This window comes from Mirounga leonina, unplaced genomic scaffold (assembly GCF_011800145.1).
Source record: "Mirounga leonina isolate KUSES-001 unplaced genomic scaffold, KU_Mleo_1.0 Mir_127, whole genome shotgun sequence".
Taxonomy (NCBI): domain Eukaryota; kingdom Metazoa; phylum Chordata; class Mammalia; order Carnivora; family Phocidae; genus Mirounga; species Mirounga leonina.
This window is the reverse complement of record NW_023270316.1, coordinates 70,097,065-70,116,149: the sequence shown is the minus strand read 5'-3', so window position 1 is coordinate 70,116,149 and position 19,085 is coordinate 70,097,065. Positions and strand designations below refer to the sequence as shown.

General features: G+C 39.2%; 1 protein-coding gene across 1 annotated transcript in view; it reads left to right on the top strand.

The window, feature by feature from the left end:
- The window catches only part of B3GLCT (beta 3-glucosyltransferase), a 119,114-nt gene that overhangs the window by 42,137 nt on the left and 57,892 nt on the right, over positions 1 to 19,085 (top strand). Inside the window, exons 5-8 of the mRNA XM_035003593.1 lie at positions 1,630 to 1,706; positions 2,183 to 2,294; positions 8,870 to 9,006; positions 16,852 to 16,915. Of these exons, the coding sequence (XP_034859484.1) occupies positions 1,630 to 1,706; positions 2,183 to 2,294; positions 8,870 to 9,006; positions 16,852 to 16,915 (390 nt within the window). The remainder of the gene's footprint in view (positions 1 to 1,629; positions 1,707 to 2,182; positions 2,295 to 8,869; positions 9,007 to 16,851; positions 16,916 to 19,085) is intronic.

The following is a 19,085-nucleotide window of genomic DNA, read 5'->3' as shown; positions in this document are numbered from 1 at the left end:
CTTCCTCCTCCTTCCTCCTCCTTCCTCCTCCTTCCTCCTCCTTCCTCTTCCTTCCTCCTCCTTCCTCCTCCTTCCTCCTCCTTCCTCCTTCTTCTTTCTTCTTTCTTCTTTTTTTAAGTAGTCTCCATGCCCAGCACCCAGCATGGACCCTAACACAGGGCTTGAATTCGCAACCCTGAGATTAAGACCTGAGCTGAGATCAAGAGTCGGATGCTCAATGGACTGAGCCACCCAGGAGCCCCTACCTATTTTCTTATAAAACCTTTTAAAGTATTTGCTATGTTCTTTTCTAACTAGTTCATATTAGCATGCCATAATTATTTGAAAGTTTTATACAACTATTAATATTATTAGTTTTCTTCACACGATTTTTGTTTTTACATAATCCCTCATGAATATATGCGTATCTGTGTGTATATATATATATACATATATATAAGATATATATATAGCCATTTCTTAAAAGTCAGTGAAAATTACTGCATAATTCATAATCAACAGCAGGAAAGCCCAAATTGTATTGAGTATACTGAGTAGCTGTTAATTCAGCCTTTCAGCTGTTTTTTTCTCTATGTCATGTCATATTGCTAGTCTGATTTAACCTTTGATTACTATTATGGCATTTCATATTTATACATGAAAGTTAAAATAAATGTTATATAAAATAAAGAAATGAGACTTTGGTAGTTCCAAAGATTTATATTGAAAACCATTCTCCTGAAATAATGAACTTATATGAACTTAAAGGCTGGTATGGAATCTACATTAGTGTAGTAATAGTACAAATATTTAGGCACTTATTCTCAATGTCTTTTGTTTGCAACAGTTACCAAGAAATCGAATAAAACACAGAATATACTAAAGTTTGTTGGGAGGGTGGTATTCAAGCATATTATAATATATCTGACTTAGGGCTTGTAATAACATGAAATATATTGAATAGTGTTTTACTTCAAAGCTAACATTCATAGCCTTAAACATATTAATCTCTTTCTTTCTCTGTGTATATGTATGCATATTTATTTAACCATAGGTGTATCTTATTTCTGAATCTTAGTTCCTCCTATGTTTATAAATTTTCAAAGTCTATTATTACTCTCATTGTCTGAGTACCTAAAGGTTATATTTCTAGTATTTAGACCCCAAACTCTTTATTACCATGGTGTTTCAGTTTTTTAAGGGCACTTAAATTTTTTTCTTTTACATGAGATAAATTGGATATTATATATACCCTCTTGTTTAGCTGACGTATTTTATTTTCCGTCTGCTACCTGTGGTATGTATAGTGAAAGCTGTTTCTATGCCTCTCTGTTATCCCTGACTGCTTCTGGGCTTTTCCCTTCTGGTCACCTTTGCAAATCTGCAAATTTCAGGTCAGCTCCTGGTATCACTGAAGACCTTTCTTGGAGTCTTCAGCACTATTCCATGTGTAGGTGATAAAGAGGTTAAGTGGATTCAGCCAACGTCTCTCATTTCTAATAACTCCTGAGGAGAAGAAAAAAGAGAGTAGAAGAGTAAAATGTCAGGTTTCCAAAAATACCTGCATTTAAAAATTGAGTTTTTTTTTTTAAATTGGGATGATCATATTGTATTTTTATTTATTTTTCCTCTTTGATAATGTTTCTTTAGGAACTCCCCAGAGTCCTTCTTCTTCATCAGCTGTCTAAGCAGGAAGGTGCATGGACCATACTTCCATTGTTACCACAGTATGTTTAATTTGAAATGTGTAAATTTTGACATTTCTACCTGAATACTCCTATGCTCCCTACTTTTCTTAGTAAGAGTCAATAAGTAAAGTAAATTTGAACTCTGTTTTTTATGACTACTACATTACCCAACTTTCTTGATTCTTTTAATTATGAATGGCTTCTGTTTTTAAATATGTTGCTTTCTTAAATGCTAAAATGTTGATAGATTTGATACTTACATTTGGAAATTATTTACCTTCTGGACCGGTGTTGTTATGGAGAGAATTAACTTTAAGAACTCTAGCTGTTTTATAAACCATTAGTATCTGGCTTTCCCATAAGCTGAAACTATACATCGAAGAAAAATGTAGGGGAAAAATCTAGATTTCTTGCCATTTTATGTGTCTTTCATTCATTTCTTTCTTATTAGTTTTAAACCTTATTATAAACTCATTTTATAGAAGTGATTACTATAACCTATTTCTCTTTGTCAGCTTTTCTGTAACATATAGCAGAAATTCATCATGGATTTTCTTCTGTGAAGAGGAGACAAGAATACAAATTCCAGAACTCTTAGAAACACTCAGAAGATATGACCCATCAAAGGTGAATACAATTTTAATATTGGTATTTATCTACTAGAGGATCTTAAAAGAAGATTTAGTTTTGATTAAGAAGTTTTCTAAACTAATAAAAACATTAATTTAAAATTAAAAAGAATGAAATAATAGTTGAATATCTAGAAGCAATGCTAAAATAATTCTTTTTGAGGTTTTTATAGCTTTTGGAGGGATAGAACTTATAATGAACCATTTTTAAATGACAAAATCTATTTATATGTGTGAGCAGTTTCAGAGAGTTAAAAAGCTATAACCCAGAGTTAAGAAATAAGTTTAAATTGCTTATTTCTCTTTGTCAACAATGACCACATATTATTTTAGATGAGAAGTATTTCTTGGTTGCCAACTCTGTATCAAGCACTATGATAGCAGGGGCTAGGACAGACAGACAAGAATCTTGATGACGTGGTTGATACAGAGTGGCAGGAGAAAACAGACCATTAAGGAAACAATGAAAAGTGAAAGGTCTTATAGTAAGGGAAACATAGGGTGCTATCAGAAGCACTTGGCAGGGCATCATCAAACTTAATCTCTGAGGGTCAGAACAGGAGGTGACCTTTAATCTGAGTCCTATAGGATGAGTAAGAGTTAATAGGAGAGAAAGAGAGTATTTTAAGCAGAGGGAACAAAATCTGAGAAGGTCTGGAAGTAAGAAGGGATGCTTCTTGTGTTAGAAATCTAATGCTAAAAAAAAGTCCAGTGTTACTTTCTGTATCCTTATCTTTCATATTTTCAGATTTTATTTTGGGCAGATATAATATAGCAGTTGGATCTTGTTTATTTCTAAGTCCCTAGCACTGAGCAGAGTGTTTAACACTTAATATGTGGTCAATGAGTATTTGTGAATGACTGATTAACTCTGTAATGTCCGCTTTCCTGCTGGGCTAGGTCGTGTCTCAGGAGGATGCCTTGGAGATATGTCGAGAGTAATCAGGCTGTTCATTTCTCTTGGAGAAGCCCGGGTTATACCCAGATCACCACATGGAATCCTTTAAACTTAGAATAAGCAGAATTGGGCCCTTTCAGGTACCACTGGACACCTGGCCCACCCCTATTCTGGTCCCACTCCAGAACTAAATCATGTTTAATGAGAATGTGGGGAAGGACAGGTGGTTCTGGGTGCCTGCTTGGTTTATTGATGTGGACGAATAATGTTGGGCAACAGTGATCATCCTCAAACACTGGAAAGTTTGTTAGCTTAACAAAGCCACTGGTTTCAATGTTCTTTAAAAACCGCAGGAGTCCATTAGGATTTCTCTTTATGCTTTTGCTTTCTGGAAAGATACAGATATAATTGAATGAGAAGGTTTTTAGGTTAAAAAGAAAAATCCTTCAAAGGAGAGAAGAATTATAAATGTGTCTTATCCTGTCTTTTCAGATGATGCTAACCAGCATCTGTATACTTTGGCCATGTTTTGTGTAAAACATTTGGTAGGCTGTTATGTTTCCTTTTGACTTGAGAAAAACTCCCAAATCCTTTTTAAAATGTAGGAGTTTTAATCTCCTCCTAGTGTTCATTTCACCTGGAGATTATTTTTCCATTATCCATAGCTCTAATTCTTTGCAGAAGATGGTGACTCACTGTGCTTTTTAATGAAAATTGGAATGATAAATTTAAAAGTTCAAAACAAGTTCATGAAAAGCAAGTACAGAACAGAGGTAAAATGAGATGTTTTCCCCCTCTTTTCTGAACTCAACCTTTAAAAAAAAATCTAGGATGCTTTATTTCTTTTGAAACTAGCATTAGGAAATAAAGATTACATAATGTTCAAGTTAGCTCAAACCAGTGTGCTTTTTTCCCCTACTATTTGAAATTTTAGGAAAAAAGCAAAACTGGCTCTGATAATGATACAAATAAACTATATTAAAATAATAATTATGTAGCGTGTTAGAGCATCAGTCTTTTTTTTTTTGGATTCTGAGATGTTTTTCCCCTTCAATATCTTTCTGTCATTCTTATGCAAATTTACAGTTATACAATATTTTAAATGGAGAATTTAAATCTTTATTAAAGTAATTAATCTTTGTTAAATTGCCTTTCTAGGTGATTTCTATAAGTTTCCATATCTTGCTGGAGTCTTTCTTTTTTTCCTACTGTATGCTTTTAATATGAGTGTGCATTTGCTGAAATGTCTTGATTTTTTTTTTTAATAGAAGTGAAGCACGGGTTCTGGTAAAGAGTAATTCTAAGATACTAATAGAACATTGTCTGAATTGTTATTTTACAGTTTATCTTGATTATAATTGTCTTTACTGTAAAACTATTAAGAAAATTGTTAAGCAGGATGGGGGAGTGCCTCTTTCCACAGATTCTGTATAAATTCTCCCTTAGTTTATATAGTAACCCCTCCCCCCAGTATTGGGAAACAATCTTATATACTCGGTCATAGCTGGACACTGCCATTAGGAGTTAAAACATAGAAACATGGGGCACCTGGGTGGCTCAGTTGGTTAAGCGACTGCCTTCGGCTCAGGTCATGATCCTGGAGTCCCGGGATCGAGTCCCACATCGGGCTCCCTGCTCAGCGGGGGGTCTGCTTCCCCCTCTGCCCTCTTCCCTCTTCCCTCTCATGCTCTCTGTCTCTCATTCTCTCTCTCTCAAATAAATAAATAAAATCTTTAAAAAAAAAAAAACATAGAAACATGTTCTGCATAAAGTTATGTTTGCAGCAGGAAATTTTAACAGTGAAGGATTAGTGAGAAAGGTACTGAAAATCTCCTGAATTACTTTATTTTCTTTAAACAAACTATATTGACATGGTATGTTAAATGTGATGATTTTTGTATTGGGTAATGTTTAGCAGTTTGAGAAAGTCCTATGTCATTGATTTTTTTAAAAAGATCTTGAATTTCTATCTTAAGCCAAAGCCATTTACCTTATAATTATCCCTCTTGCCCAGTGATGATTTAAAATATCCATAAAATGTCAAGAAAATCGTGATGTAGCTGTATAAGCCAAGCACACAGTTATGTTAATGGGTTGCACATGTGTTGACCAAAACCAGGGGTCTGGGAGGTATTTGGGACACAACCACAAGCAGAAGAGATAATCTGGTGTCCCTCCTGTTTTTGTTTTCTGATAAGGAGCAGGGAGTGAGGTGGGGTTGGTTGGATAACAGAGAAAATATGCAAAACGTTTAGCATTTAGGGTGTTTGATTTAAATTAGTTTCTCTAACAGGGTGGTTGCCATTTGAAGCTCTCCTGGGCTTGCTCCATTCATTTAACAAAAACCAGTGAGCACTTATTACATGTTAGGTCTTCTGGTGGGGATATAGCAGTGAGCAAAATGGACGGTTTCCCTGCCAAGGAGGGGGGTATTCTTGTGGCAGGGGAGATAGGCAAGGAGCAAAAATGCAAACAATGTGTCCGATGGTAGTAGGAGCTACGGAGAACAAGAAAGCAGAATGAGAGTGATAAGGGACAGATTGGGGGTGGGCTTACTATTCTATATAGGGTATCAGGTCACTTTTGAGCAGAGTATGAAGGAACCAAGGGAATGAGCCATATGCTCCCTGCTTCTGTACCAAACTCCCTACCGCATCCCCCCACTTGTCTAATCAGAACCTCAAATTCAACATACACCAAACTGAGTTTTTAATGCCTCTCCCATCTTCAGTCTTCCTCATCTCAGAAATGGCATTATGGTCTATCCATTGGCTCATATAAAAAAAACCTAGGACTCGTGACTGATTCCTCCCTTTCCCTTAACTCTATGTTGGCATATCCCATTGAGACTACCTCCAAAATACATCTTCTTCCATCCTCTCTCCCTATTTAATACTGCCACTCTGGTCCAGGCTACCATCATCTCTTGCCTTGACAATTATTAGAGTCTCCTTGCTGGTCTCTTAGTTTCTACTCTTGCCATCCTAATAATCTAGCCTCTTGGTAATTCAGATCATACCACTCACCTGTTCAAAAACTGCCCCCACAGCTAAGATAGCTTCACTAGATTCAGCATTTTAGGTTGGCAGGGATTTTCTTCTATCACTGTAAAGATGTTGTTCCATTGTCTTTTACATTCTGTTGTTTCCATTGAAAATTCAACTGTATGTCTTGTTTTAGTTCCTTTAAGAGAAATGTGTACACACCCATCTCCCCTCAAGCTACTTTTAAGATTTTCTCAAACTTTGGTCTTTTCAACCAACATATGACTCTGTGGGGTTTCCTCAGTACTTTATTGGTGTTTATAGAGCTTCTTGAATCTATGGTTTGATGACTTTTGTTAGTTTTAGAAGAATCTAAGCCTCTATTTCTTCAAATGTTGATTCAGTTCCATTCTCTTTCCCCTCCTATTCTGGCCTTTCAGTTTTATGTGTTTTAGACCTCACTATTTCTCATATTGCTTTTATTCTCTTTTTCTGCATTTTCTTCCTTTGTTTTCTTTTTTGTGCATCAAACTGGATGTTTTTTACTGACTTACTACCTTCCAGGTCACTAATCCATCCTTCTCTTGTGTCTAATATCCTCTTGGATTCCGAACTTTGGTTATTGCATTGGTCAGTTTTAGAATTTCCACCTGACTTTTGTTTATTATTCTAGCTCTTTGGTAAAATTCTTAATCTTTTCATCTATTTCCCTAAAGATATGAATAATACTTATTTCTTTTTTTATAACTGCAGCATTTGACTTATCTGTGCATCTCTTTCTATTTCTCATTTTTCTCTTTGTTTTTGTTCTGGTGCTATTTCTTGGCATGCCTGGTAATTTTTCACTAAATGCCAGATATTTTATGTGAAAAATCAAAGAGGCTGTGGATGATATCCCTACATACAGGAGCATTTAATATTCTTCTGGGTTGTAGACGTTGTTTGGGTAGGTCTATTTACAGACCCCTTTCTCCCAGCAGACCCTGTACCTGGGCCTTGGGCTCCCCAACACCACTGCTGAAGCCTTCGGTCAGCACTTAGCCTCTCTACTGCTGCTTTCCACTTGGTTCTTGGTTCTTTTCTTGTTTTCTTTTTCTTTCCCTCTTTTTCTTTTTTTTTCTTCAGTGTAAGAGTTGAAGGGAAATCATATGCAGAATTTGGGGCTCATTTTTCTGGATCCTCTTAAATCTCTACCTTCTGGGCAGCCTCAAGCTCCAACCCCTCTCTCAGTCCAGGAAGGCTGCAGAGTCCCATCTTCTCCAGCATTCATACTTGTTCTCAGCAGGAGAGCAGGTCTGATCCAGGCTATTCTGTTGTGGCCGGAAGTGGAGGTCTTCCACTGCCCTTGGGGTAGAGTCTGCGTTGCTTTCCACTGGGTTGTCTCCTGCCTGTCTCTTTCATACCCTCTCCCCATACCTGGCATATTCTAGCACACTGGACTTCCTTTTTTATCAAATGTATCAAGGCTTGTTCTCACCTTGGGACTTTGTAGTAACAGCCTTGATGGCTCTTCCCCAGATTTGTGCATAGCTGGCCCCTTGGTATTATTTACTCGCAGTTCAGTTATTAGCTCATGAGAGCTTTCTCTCTCTTTCCAGGGGAAGTCCCCAGGTGCTCTGTTTTATTTTCATCCTAGCACATTGCAGTCACCATCTGACCCTACTGTATTTACTTATTTTCTCTTTTCCCACTATTGTGTAAGCTGCGTTCCCACTTGGTGTGGAATAAATGTCAAATGTTAATTGATAACAATAATAAATGTTAATCGAGTGAGTGAATAAATGAATAAAATAGGCACTAATTCTGGAAAGAATTTTTCAGATTCTTCTTTGCAAACCTCAGTAGGGCATAAAGGAACACAGTTTTCTTTGCCTTATTAGTATTTTGATACGGAATTTTCTGTAAAATACCACTTTTATGTGTTTATGGCATAATGATGACTAACATTTTGTTCATCCTGTTGATAAACTAAATTATTCTCTTTGTAAAGATTATGCCATGTTCATTATCATAGAACATTATGTTTTTATTAAAATTCTTTAGAAACTAATAATCTATGCTAATTCTCTATCACCCAGAATATTTAATTAACTAGAATTAATGATATGACTTTGTTTTTGGTCTTATATGGCTTTTTAAGAAAGTGTCATTTATTTTTAGTTTTTATTTTTTTGGATGTACATTTGAAATATGTTTTACTTTTATTTTTTTTATTTAAATTCAGTTAATTAACATATAGTGTATTATTAGTTTCAGAGGTAGTGTTCAGTGATTCATCAGTTGTATATAATACCCAGTGCTCATTACATCATGTGCCCTCCTTAATGCCCATCACTCAGTTACCCCATCCCCTACCCCCTTCCCCTCCAGTAACCCTCAGTTTGTTTCCTAGAGTTAAGAGTCTCTTATGGTTTGTCTCCCTCTCTGATTCTGTCCTATTTTATTTTTCTCTTCCTTCCCCTTTGATCCTCTGTTTTGTTTCTTAAATTCCACATATGAATGAGATCATATGATAATTGTCTTTCTCGGATTGACTTATTTCACTTAGCATAAATACCCTCTAGTTCCATCCAGGTTGTTGCAAATGGTAAAGAATTTCATTCTTTTTTTGATGGCTGTGTAATGTTCCATTGTATATATATACCACATCTTCTTTATAAGAAAATGACATTTTATATCTTTATTTAACAGGAATGGTTTTTAGGAAAAGCATTACATGATGAAGAATCTACAATAATTCACCATTATGCCTTTTCTGAAAATCCTACAATTTTTAAATATCCAGACTTTGCTGCTGGCTGGGCCCTTAGTATTCCACTTGTAAACAAGTAAGAATTTATTAAACTTTGTGCATGTGTGTGTGTGTGTATGTGTGTGTGTGCACGCGCGGATCAACTTTTATTTTACTGAGTACTATGATTTATAGATCTCAGGTGAGTTTTGCAGCGGGAGGCAGCGTGTGGTGGAGTGGGAAGGCCTGGAACAGGAGCCGGTACCTGAGGGTCTTGCTTCTCCTCTGTCATGTACTGGTCCCCAGACTGATTACTCATCTGTTCTCTATTTTCTCCTCCTCACCTGCAAAATAAGGTGAGCCCAAGGGAGGGTGCATAAGTGCTCTGAGAGCTCTATATCCACAAGTGTTATTACTATTATTAATAGATCTAGTTAACTATAGGTATGACTTTGATCGTCAGTGAGAAAACGAATCTGTAACATGCCCAGGGGTGGGAGTTGATGACAGATTATGTTCATGGGTATACACGTTTAAACAGGGGCCAGGCAGGAGGGACAGTTACCAGAGGCTCTGTAGACAGTCGTACCTAGCTATTTGCGCGTATAATTGCCGTAATGCTTTTCTCAATGTGAAAAGTAAAGATAATTAACTCGCAATTGAGGAGAAATAGGATTGTTGACAGGCTCTTAATCTGAATGCCACAGATTAATTATGACGTGTTTTTGTTCTTTAGGGAATAGAAAGTTGATAAAGCAGTTGTGGCCTTTCTATCTTCAAAGATGGAAGGGTGTCTGTTATTTCTTACATCAGGTTTGCTGTTTCTAGGGTTTTGAGTCTCGGAGAGCTTTTTAGTCCATTGCAGTCATACCAGGTTAGTAGTAGCTTGTCATTTGTGGCTGGCCAACACTTACTAACCACTCCGCTGACGTTTGAAAGTTTTTACAGTGTGAGACCCTCCTTCCCAATGTAGAATCCAGAAAAGGGACACCACCACCACCTCCATGTTATATAGCCTTCCTTCCTACTAGACAGCAGCTACGTGAGCTAGGCTCCGTTAGGTTGATGCGCTGTGGAAAATCTGTTCTGGGAACTGAGTTATATGGAGAAGGAGACAATGAGACAATGCATGGTGGTCCTTTTGGCTTGAGAGGTCATGATAGAGGAGGGGTCAGGTGGAGGCTAGCAGCTGAGACAGTAGCTTCTTGATGTCGCAGCTTCCTGATGGTGGCAGAGGCCACAGCTCCTCGGCTACCCATTTCTGTAGTATCAATCTGGAGGTTGTTCTTGGAATCTCAGCCTAGAGTCTCTTTATTCAGACTTTCCAGTAATTCTGTGAGCCATCTGTATGCACTAATAAGTGTACTTTGTGCTTAAACTGGCCAGAGTGGATTCTCTTATCTCCAACTAAAATGTGTGACCCATTGACCCATCCTGAGAATACCGGGCAAGGATGCCCTGCCCCCAGCCTGTGCCAGACATGCCTAGGAGGGCCCACACATTTTCCCTGCTCCGTTCTTGGACAGGTTGGGCAGGCGGGGAGGGGGAGCGAGAAGAGAGAGTTGTCATTCCCTTCTCAAACTGCACTGCCTGGCTCTGCTCTCTGCAGAAGTGAGGGGAAGATAATTCTGTTTCAGCAGTCCTGGGTCATCTTTATTTTCAAATGAATTAAGCTTGGGTTTGCTGTAGCTTGAAGACCGGGAGCCTCCGTGACATCTTATCCCAGGGCCCGTCTGGCTACCTGTGTTTAGTTTGGACTCTCCAGAGCCATGAGCGGCACATCCCAGCCCCAGAGCTGTTCCTTGTGCCTTCCAGATTCTTCGTCCTGGTGATGGCCTTCCTCCCCTCTGTCCTCACTGTCTGTCCTCAGCTTCATAGCCTGGCATTACATGGCCTGACTCCTCCACATGAGTTCCGGTGGCTGTGGCTTCTCTGACTTGGGGGTTAGAAGCTCTTCCTAAGTCTGTTTGTCTTCCGTTTCCTGGAGAGCCAAGTCCCTTGAGAGAGGGACAAGCACAGCTATAACTTGTGCTATGCAGTACTCTGAGCACAGGTGCTACCTTCTCCCCCCCCCCCCCCCCAAGGCTAAAGAGAAACCCATGGACCTGCAAAGATCTTGTACAGCAAGCCTGGAATATAACCATCTCTCTGAAGCCAGTACAATGCCCTTCTCCATCCTTCCCTCCCGATCCAGGAGGCCACTCATCCAGGAGACAAATCCTGTAGTTTAGAGAGTTTCACTTCTTTCCATCCCCCATCTGGCAAGGACCTTGGGGGCCCCTTGATGCTGGATTCAATTCACCTTTTACTGAGTTAGGTGTAATAAGGAACTTAATTATTGCTTTCCTTTTATTTATTTATTTTTATTTATTTTTATTATGTTAGTCACCATACATTACATCATTAGTTTTTTTCTTTTTTAATTTATTTTTTAAATTTTTATTGCTATGTTAATCACCATACATTACATCATTAGTTTTTGATGTAGTGTTCCATGATTCGTTGTTTGCGTATAACACCCAGTGCTCCATGCAGTATGTACCCTCTTTAATACCCATCACCAGGCTAACCCATCCCCCCACCCTCCTCCCCTCTAGAACCCTCAGTTTGTTTCTCAGAGTCCGTAGTCTCTCATGGTTCGTCTCCCCCTCCGATTTCCCCCCCTTCATTTTCCCCTTCCTGCTATCTTCTTCTTCTTCTTTTTTTTTTTTTTTTAACATATAATGGATTATTTGTTTCAGAGGTACAGGTCTGTGATTCAACAGTCTTACACAATTCACAGTGCTCACCATAGCACATACCCTCCCCAATGTCTATCGCCCCGCCATTCCATCCCTCCCACCCCCCACCAGTCCAGCAACCCTCAGTTTGTTTCCTGAGATTAAGAATTCCTCATATCAGTGAGGTCATGTCATACATGTCTTTCTCTGATTGACTTATTTTGCTCAGCATAATACCCTCCAGTTCTATCCATGTCGTTGCAAATGGCAAGATTTCATTCCTTTTGATGGCTGCATAATATTCCATTGTATATATATACCACATCTTCTTTATCCATTCATCTGTTGATGGACATCTTGGCTCTTTCCACAGTTTGGCTATTGTGGACATTGCTGCTATAAACATCAGGGTGCATGTACCCCTTCGGATCCCTACATTTGTATCTTTGGGGTAAATACCCAGTAGTGTAATTGCTGGGTATGTATGGTGGCTCTATTTTCAACTTTTTGAGGAACCTCTATACTGTTTTCCAGAGTGGCTGCACCAGCTTTATTGCTTTCCTTTTGACTAACTTTTAAACCGGGTGGATAGAAGTAATCCATGTTGAACACATCTTTGGCTCCTCGGACCTTCTTAAAGGACGATTTAGCCCAACTCATTGCTTGGCATGCAGGCAGTTCTGTTCTACAAAACCTGTTCTATAAAACCTCTTGGGTCTGTAAATTCTGCCCTCTGGCTTCACTGCTTATAAGCTGGAGAGGCAGTCCAAGTCCTGGCAGGTTCTCTTGGCTCTGGCTCATGCTCATCTTCTGACTACCACAGGCTCACCATGCGGCTAACTCCCAGGGGCTTTGTGAACTGGGGCTGCAGGCTCTGCACTAGCCAAGACACATGTCTTCTCAAGGGGAGACTGTGTTACTGACAGCTTGGCGCCCTGTAGAGGTAGTTGTACCCGCACATGTCTGTCATCTTTACGAAGTCATTGAAAACATCTGTTGACAAGTGCTGCTTACTCCCTTTCTTGTCAAGCTGAGGAATATTTTCTGCCGAGATGTGGGAGAGGCCGGAGGGCCTCATGTCACTGCGGTAGGGTATGGAAGGGACCGCATAAGGGAATTGGGGCCAAAAGACTAATCTTCCATACAAGTTCCAAAAATTTCCAGCAGTTGCCCTATAACTCGGGCATGATCGAGGAATAAGGCGCCAGTTAACCTTCTGCATTCAGTGTCATCTGCTTCCATAACACTGAACGATTGCCAACACACTGCACAATGTTTGTAGTTAATTAATATCCGTGGTCTTCTCTGGCTCTCCTCCCTTTCCCTTCCAGCAAAAACAAAACAGAATGAAATTGTAGGCTCCCCCAGAGTACCAAATTCAAAATTCCAGTTACCTGATACCATACTTCCTTTTTCTTGTGATGCAGACAAGTAATCCAACAAACAAAATAATGTAACCCATCTAGCATAGCAACTATGGTATGGCCAAGATCTATTTAAAAATGGTTTTCTCATAGGAGATTCTATACATTCTTCAAGAAACTGGTATTATACTAAGAACTAAAGGAGGCATAAAGTATCAATTAGCCCCACTGGCTGCAAAATTGGATCTTCCCAGTTGGTTTTTCCCAGTTCCAAAGCTAATGTGCTATTTCTTCCTGTTAGAGTTATAACTAATATGGTTGTAATTAACTATATTAGTTAGCATGCTGGATTAAGGAAATATTATTACTGTAATTGGAAGGTGAAGTCTGTGTTGGTTGATGCATCCTACTGTTATTGAGGATGCTGGTTCTCTCTCTCATGCTTAGTGCACAGCCTCCTGAGACCACATACAGCAGCAGTTCATCCTAAATCTGGGTTCTTCTTGTGATTCAAGGCAAAAAAGGCTACATGTTTCTGTTTGTTTATGTTCTGTTGTTTATGTTCAGCAGTGGAGAACCTCTCTAACCACTGAAATGTAAGTGCTTATCTTCAATCTCTAGTTGGATCTTGTCTTATTGAAGTTGGTTGGGTCAACTTCAGGCATGTACCAGCTCCTGGACCATTAACAGTTGCTGGGAATTTCAGTGGTTTGGTTGGGATCAAATGAATTCTGACCCTGGAGCCCAGTTATTGGGCTCAGTAACTAGAAGTCTCTTAGGAAGAAGGAAGGGGAAGTTCTGTATTGTGTAGGCAGTCTACCACACAAACTACAGGAGTGGGGATTCCCTCTGCCTCCTTTCCTTGATTTTATGGCCCACTCAGTAGGTAGGTCAACTGTTTATAGTTACTTACGTATTTCTCCTGCTCAGGTCATCAAAAAAACTGGTTACTTAAAAACATTTCACGACACACACTTTTTTAGACTATTTCCCACCAAAAACATTATTGGCCCTAGCAATCCTACATTAGTGAGTTTTGATTTAACATTGCCTAACATTTCCCGGTGATCCATCTGGGTGATCTTCTAACAATAGTGTCAATAAAAGAATATACTTGCATTTTTGGAGAAATTTCCAATAAGATGATCTCTTCAAATAGGTTGATGTTATTGTTTTTTTCTGTTGTTTTTCCACCAGTAAAACTTACCTAGATTATTTTCAATATTTTGCTCCTTTGACTAGCTCACAAATGGGACTATAAAAGTCAGCTAGGAACTTCTAATATGGAGTTGAAGGGGCCCCCTGTCTGTTGCAAGTTTCCAGTCTTGCTGGTTATGTCTTTAGAGCTGTGTTATTGGGACATGACTTAGTTAGCTTTCTAAAAATAGGAAAGCTGAATATCAAATGTTGTATGTGCCAGGAACTGAATATTTAATGAGGAGATATTTTATCTAAGTAATTGGAATTTCTGACCTTAACTGTGTGTGTGTGTGTGTGTGTTTTGGAATTGTTGGTTACTGAAATTCGCATTTGGAAAACCCTTGTGCTGTCTTGTTGTATAGAAAAGTGAAACCTAGTTCCCACTTTTAGGACTTGCCTTTTAAATCAGGTGAACGCCCTGTACACTTTTAGAACTAAAAACACATTTGCAAGGTGACTGGCTTAGGCTCTGGGTGTCAGTGAGGCTGACTCATCGTGACCTTCGTGATGCTGAGGTGACCATCACTTAAGGTTATGGTTGACTGCATGGGCTGCTAGACATAGCCACTTAAAAATGCCAGTCTACATCTCTGTGTGTCCTCAAATTAGTCGTTGTCCATCTTAAAGAAATTCAGTGCTCTTCAAGTTTTGCCCCTCTGAAGTTTCCCCCAAATACAAATTTTCAAGAATTGAATGAGAAAGAAGCTTAAAAAGTCAAAAAAGCAGAGAGCATGTTTAGGGTAACAAGTCAGAGGTATTTTGTTGTCTAGGAAGAAGGGGCCTGTGATGCATGGCCATATAACAATGGATGTCACATGCCATTGGGTTCCCATCCCAACTCCGTGTCCCTTGCCTCTGGCAGGAAGCCCAGGTATGACTTTTTCTGTCTTCAGAGTCTGAATGTGGTCTGATCGGATTTTGAAGGCTCTTGGCATGAGTCCAGATTCCAAAGTTACCTTGATATTGTTTATTTATAAAAACTAGCTCTAACTGAGCAGACTTCAAACTGTTTGAGAATCCATGCCAGGGTGGATTTTTTTCTGTTAATATATACCGGGAGTGTGTCTGAGAACATTGTCTCTGTGTATCCTTACCCACTCCTACTGACAAATCTGAGGGCAGGTATTGAGCAGGAATGTGACCGAGATTACGTGGGCTGTTTGGATCTACCCGCCACCAAGCTGCATTAATATCTACTCCAAGACAGATGCTTTAATACTAAACATAAATTATAACCTGTGTCCTTTCTTTCCTCTAATTAAAAGTAAATTTTTAAGGAAGTCTTGGGGTGCTTGGGTGGCACAGTTAAGCACCTGACTCTTGGTTTTGGCTCAGGTCATGATCTCAGCGTACTGGGATCGAGCCCCACTTCAGGCTCCATGCTCAGCATGGAGTCTGCTTGAGATTCTCTCTCTCTCTCTGCCCCTCCCACTTGTGCTGTCTCTCCCTAAAATAAATAAAATTAAAAAAAAAAAAAAAAAAGAAATCTTTGTGGTTCAACTAGGTTGAAAATTCAGTAAAGAGTTTTGAAACTTATTTCTACTTTTCCTTTTAAAAGGAAAAGGAGTGTTTGCAGTTAAAATTTTGCAGTTAAAATATGTGTTAGGGGGTTTGTAATTGAAACCGATGGTCTGGTCTCTAGCCTATGACAGATCTAGAACCATATGGTATTTCAGCGGTCTGCATAAGTATGTAATTCTACCTCACACAGCTTGGAATCAAAGAATATCTTGCCCTCATTCATTCCGGCTGCTCACTGAGTGTTCCTTTTGGCCAGGCACAGTGGGCAGTGCTGGCGATACAAAGAAGCTATAGCACAGAGAGGAACGTATACACAACAGGATGTGTGTGATAAAGTTAATGGAGCTTGCTTCCTATCTGGGAGCAAAGGAAGTTTCCATTTATGCCGGTGGGCAAGTCTGGCAAAGTTCCACAGAAAAGGTGTCCTTGAGTTTGATCTTGACGACAAGTTTGCCATGTGAAGGTTGGGTGTGGGTGTACCAGGCAGAGATATAGCAAGAGAGAACAGTGGGCAGATGTATGCTGTGGGTGCAGCAGGTAAGTACGGAGACGCTAGGGGACAGTGGACGGGAATGATGGGGCTCTCATCTGCACTAGAAGGAGCCACTGAAGATTTCTTTTAAGAAAAGGACTTGAAATGAAATGTTTTTTTCTTTCCACAAACCATATGCGCTCTTCCCCTAAACACTCCACAAGCTATAGTTCATTTGGGTTATTAAAAGCACAAGACTGAAAAGTAGCAACTTTTGTTTCTCTATCATGCAAGCTTTTTTTTTTTTTCCCCCTTTTCTGTCTTCTTTCTCTGTCAGGAGTTAATACACTTATCAGGAGTCAATAAACTTTGTGGCTTTGTTTTACATAAGGCATTTAATTTATTGTATTGTATTTTATAGTATTTGCCAGATGTTGAAACAATGAATGCTACATTTGCAAAAAAAGGCTTGCATTCATTTCCTACTCAACAAATAATTCCATTTTCACAGTGCTTTGCCTCAAGGAAATATGAAACTCTTAATTTTATCTTAAAATGTGTGCTTTTAATCTGTTTTCAAACATTAGAAAGTCTCACTGTGTTATTCTTGTTTGATGCTTCTTCTGATTTAAAAAAAAAAATCTCAAATTGTATCTATTTTCTAGGCTTACCAAGAGGTTAAAGAGTGAATCCCTGAAATCCGACTTTACGATAGATTTAAAACATGAGGTACGTCATGGTTTATTTGTCAAAAGTCTTAGTAATCAAGAATTCATGTGTTTTGATATAAAAGGTGGCTTTTTTTATTCCCTGACAGCACACCCCTACCCCCCAATGCACCTATGCATGTCTCCCCACCAAGGTAATTCTTCTCCAGAAAATTAGGTCTTTCCCTGTACGCTCATTTTAATCATGTAGGTGGAGGAGGAGCAGTGAAAAAGATTGCATCCGTGAATCTTGATTTTTTTTTTCTTTAAGCTAGGTGGAGGGGTGCAAAGGTGGATTTCTAAAAACAAGCAAAACTGCCATCAGAGCACCTTTGCTCTTATTTGGTACTTTGGCTGCACAATACCTTGGTCACGTCTTTCTCCTTGGTTCTCTGGGGCAGAGTTGAACCAGTGGGTCCCAAGCAGGCAGCCGTGCGTGGCATGCCAGTTGGGACCCCAGTATCCCTGGCATTTGGTGGACACCTGTGACCAGTCATCCTGGAGGCAGGTGTCCCATCATTAACCATTCCAGGATCATTGTTAAGAAGGTTTCTTCATGGGTTTCATTCACAGGCACATGCACATCTGACTGCCTAGAATAGCCCCACCTTTCACTCTGTAGGAACCTGTATCTTAGGACGGGGGCGTCAATCTTGACATGTCACTCAGGCCTGGAGTGCTGGCAGCATGCCAGGAGCAAAAGGGCACTTACAAGGCTTTACCTTCCTGGCTGTTTGCATGTGATGAAATAGCTTACTGGGGGAGAAATATACATGTAAAAAACCTTTCTTCCTTCCCATAGAAAGGAAAGAATGACTAATTGAAAGCACAGGTCTGCCTAGATATTTTTAATGAAGAGTGAACTTTGGTATAGCTACCCAGGTTCGGGAATCTATTGAACACTAAATACCTACAAAGAATATTTCTAACGTATGTGAAAGGTATGAGGATCAGTCAAAATATCTATGTAATCGCCACCTGGCTTAAGAGCTAGAACATGACCAGTCACTTTGAAACTACCTGAATGTGACGTTCCTGCGTCCCCTTCGTTCTCACTAGTCAACACTTTCTGGAATTCTCTCTTCCTTTTCTTCATCTTTTATAGCATATGACTGTACCTCTGAATAAGACATTATGCAGTTTTGCATCCTTTTGGACTTCAGGTGAACAAAAGTGTACCATGAGTATTGTTCTAACTCGGAACTCATCCACGTCGGTATGCGCAGTGGCTCTAATGAGCTTACTTCCTCTTCCCGCAGGAGTCCCTCCTGTGACTAGAGCAGTCAGCCTACCCGTTCTCCTGGTGGCGGGCTTCTGCACTGCGCTGTGTTCTCTGCTATTACACTCATTACTTTTAGGGGGTTTTTTTGGATGTGTGTCTGGACTGTCATTGGCAGGAGTTTCCCTAGGACAGGGGCTTTTAAACTTTTTTTTTTTTTGACTCTGACCCATTTTAAAAAATACATTTTTCATTGCGACCCGGTATACTTGTGTGTGTTGTTACTGTGTTGTGTTATTGATTTCTAGCTTAGCATTATTGTGGCCTATATAACAGTAGCTAGAAATATTCTTAGGCTTATTTTGTGGCCTGGTTCATGTTTACTTTTCATGAATGGAGGAAAAGATGTATATGCTAAAATTTGGGGGGGTATAATAGTCTCTTATTAGATTAAGGAAGAAATAGATTTAATCTCATAAGTTAATCTTCCTTCCTCCCTTCCTTCTACTTTCGTCTGCTTGATGTATCATTTATTAAGGGAGGAATGGGAAGATCTTCCATAATAATGGTGTATTTCAGTGTCTCCTCTTGTAACTTCCAACTCTTGCTTTTTTACTCTGAGACTATGTTAATTAATTGCATACAAGTTTAGAATCTTCACACCTTCTTAGGACTTCATCTTTATTTCTTGTCATGCTCTTTGCCCTAACATGTATTTTGTTGCTGTGACTGTTTCTATACCAGCTTTCGTTTTGGGTTTGCTTTTTAATTATCTCTCATCTTTTTCTTACAGCCCCTTTGTGTCCCCTTTTAGATGCATTTCTCTTAGGACCTATCTTTTTTTCCTCCAAGTTTGCCAGTCTTTGTCTTTAAACCAGGTAGCAAATTTACATTTACATTGAACATGATTACCATTATATTTGAATTGATTGCTAACACTTCATTTACTCCCCCCCCCCCCCCCATTTTCTCT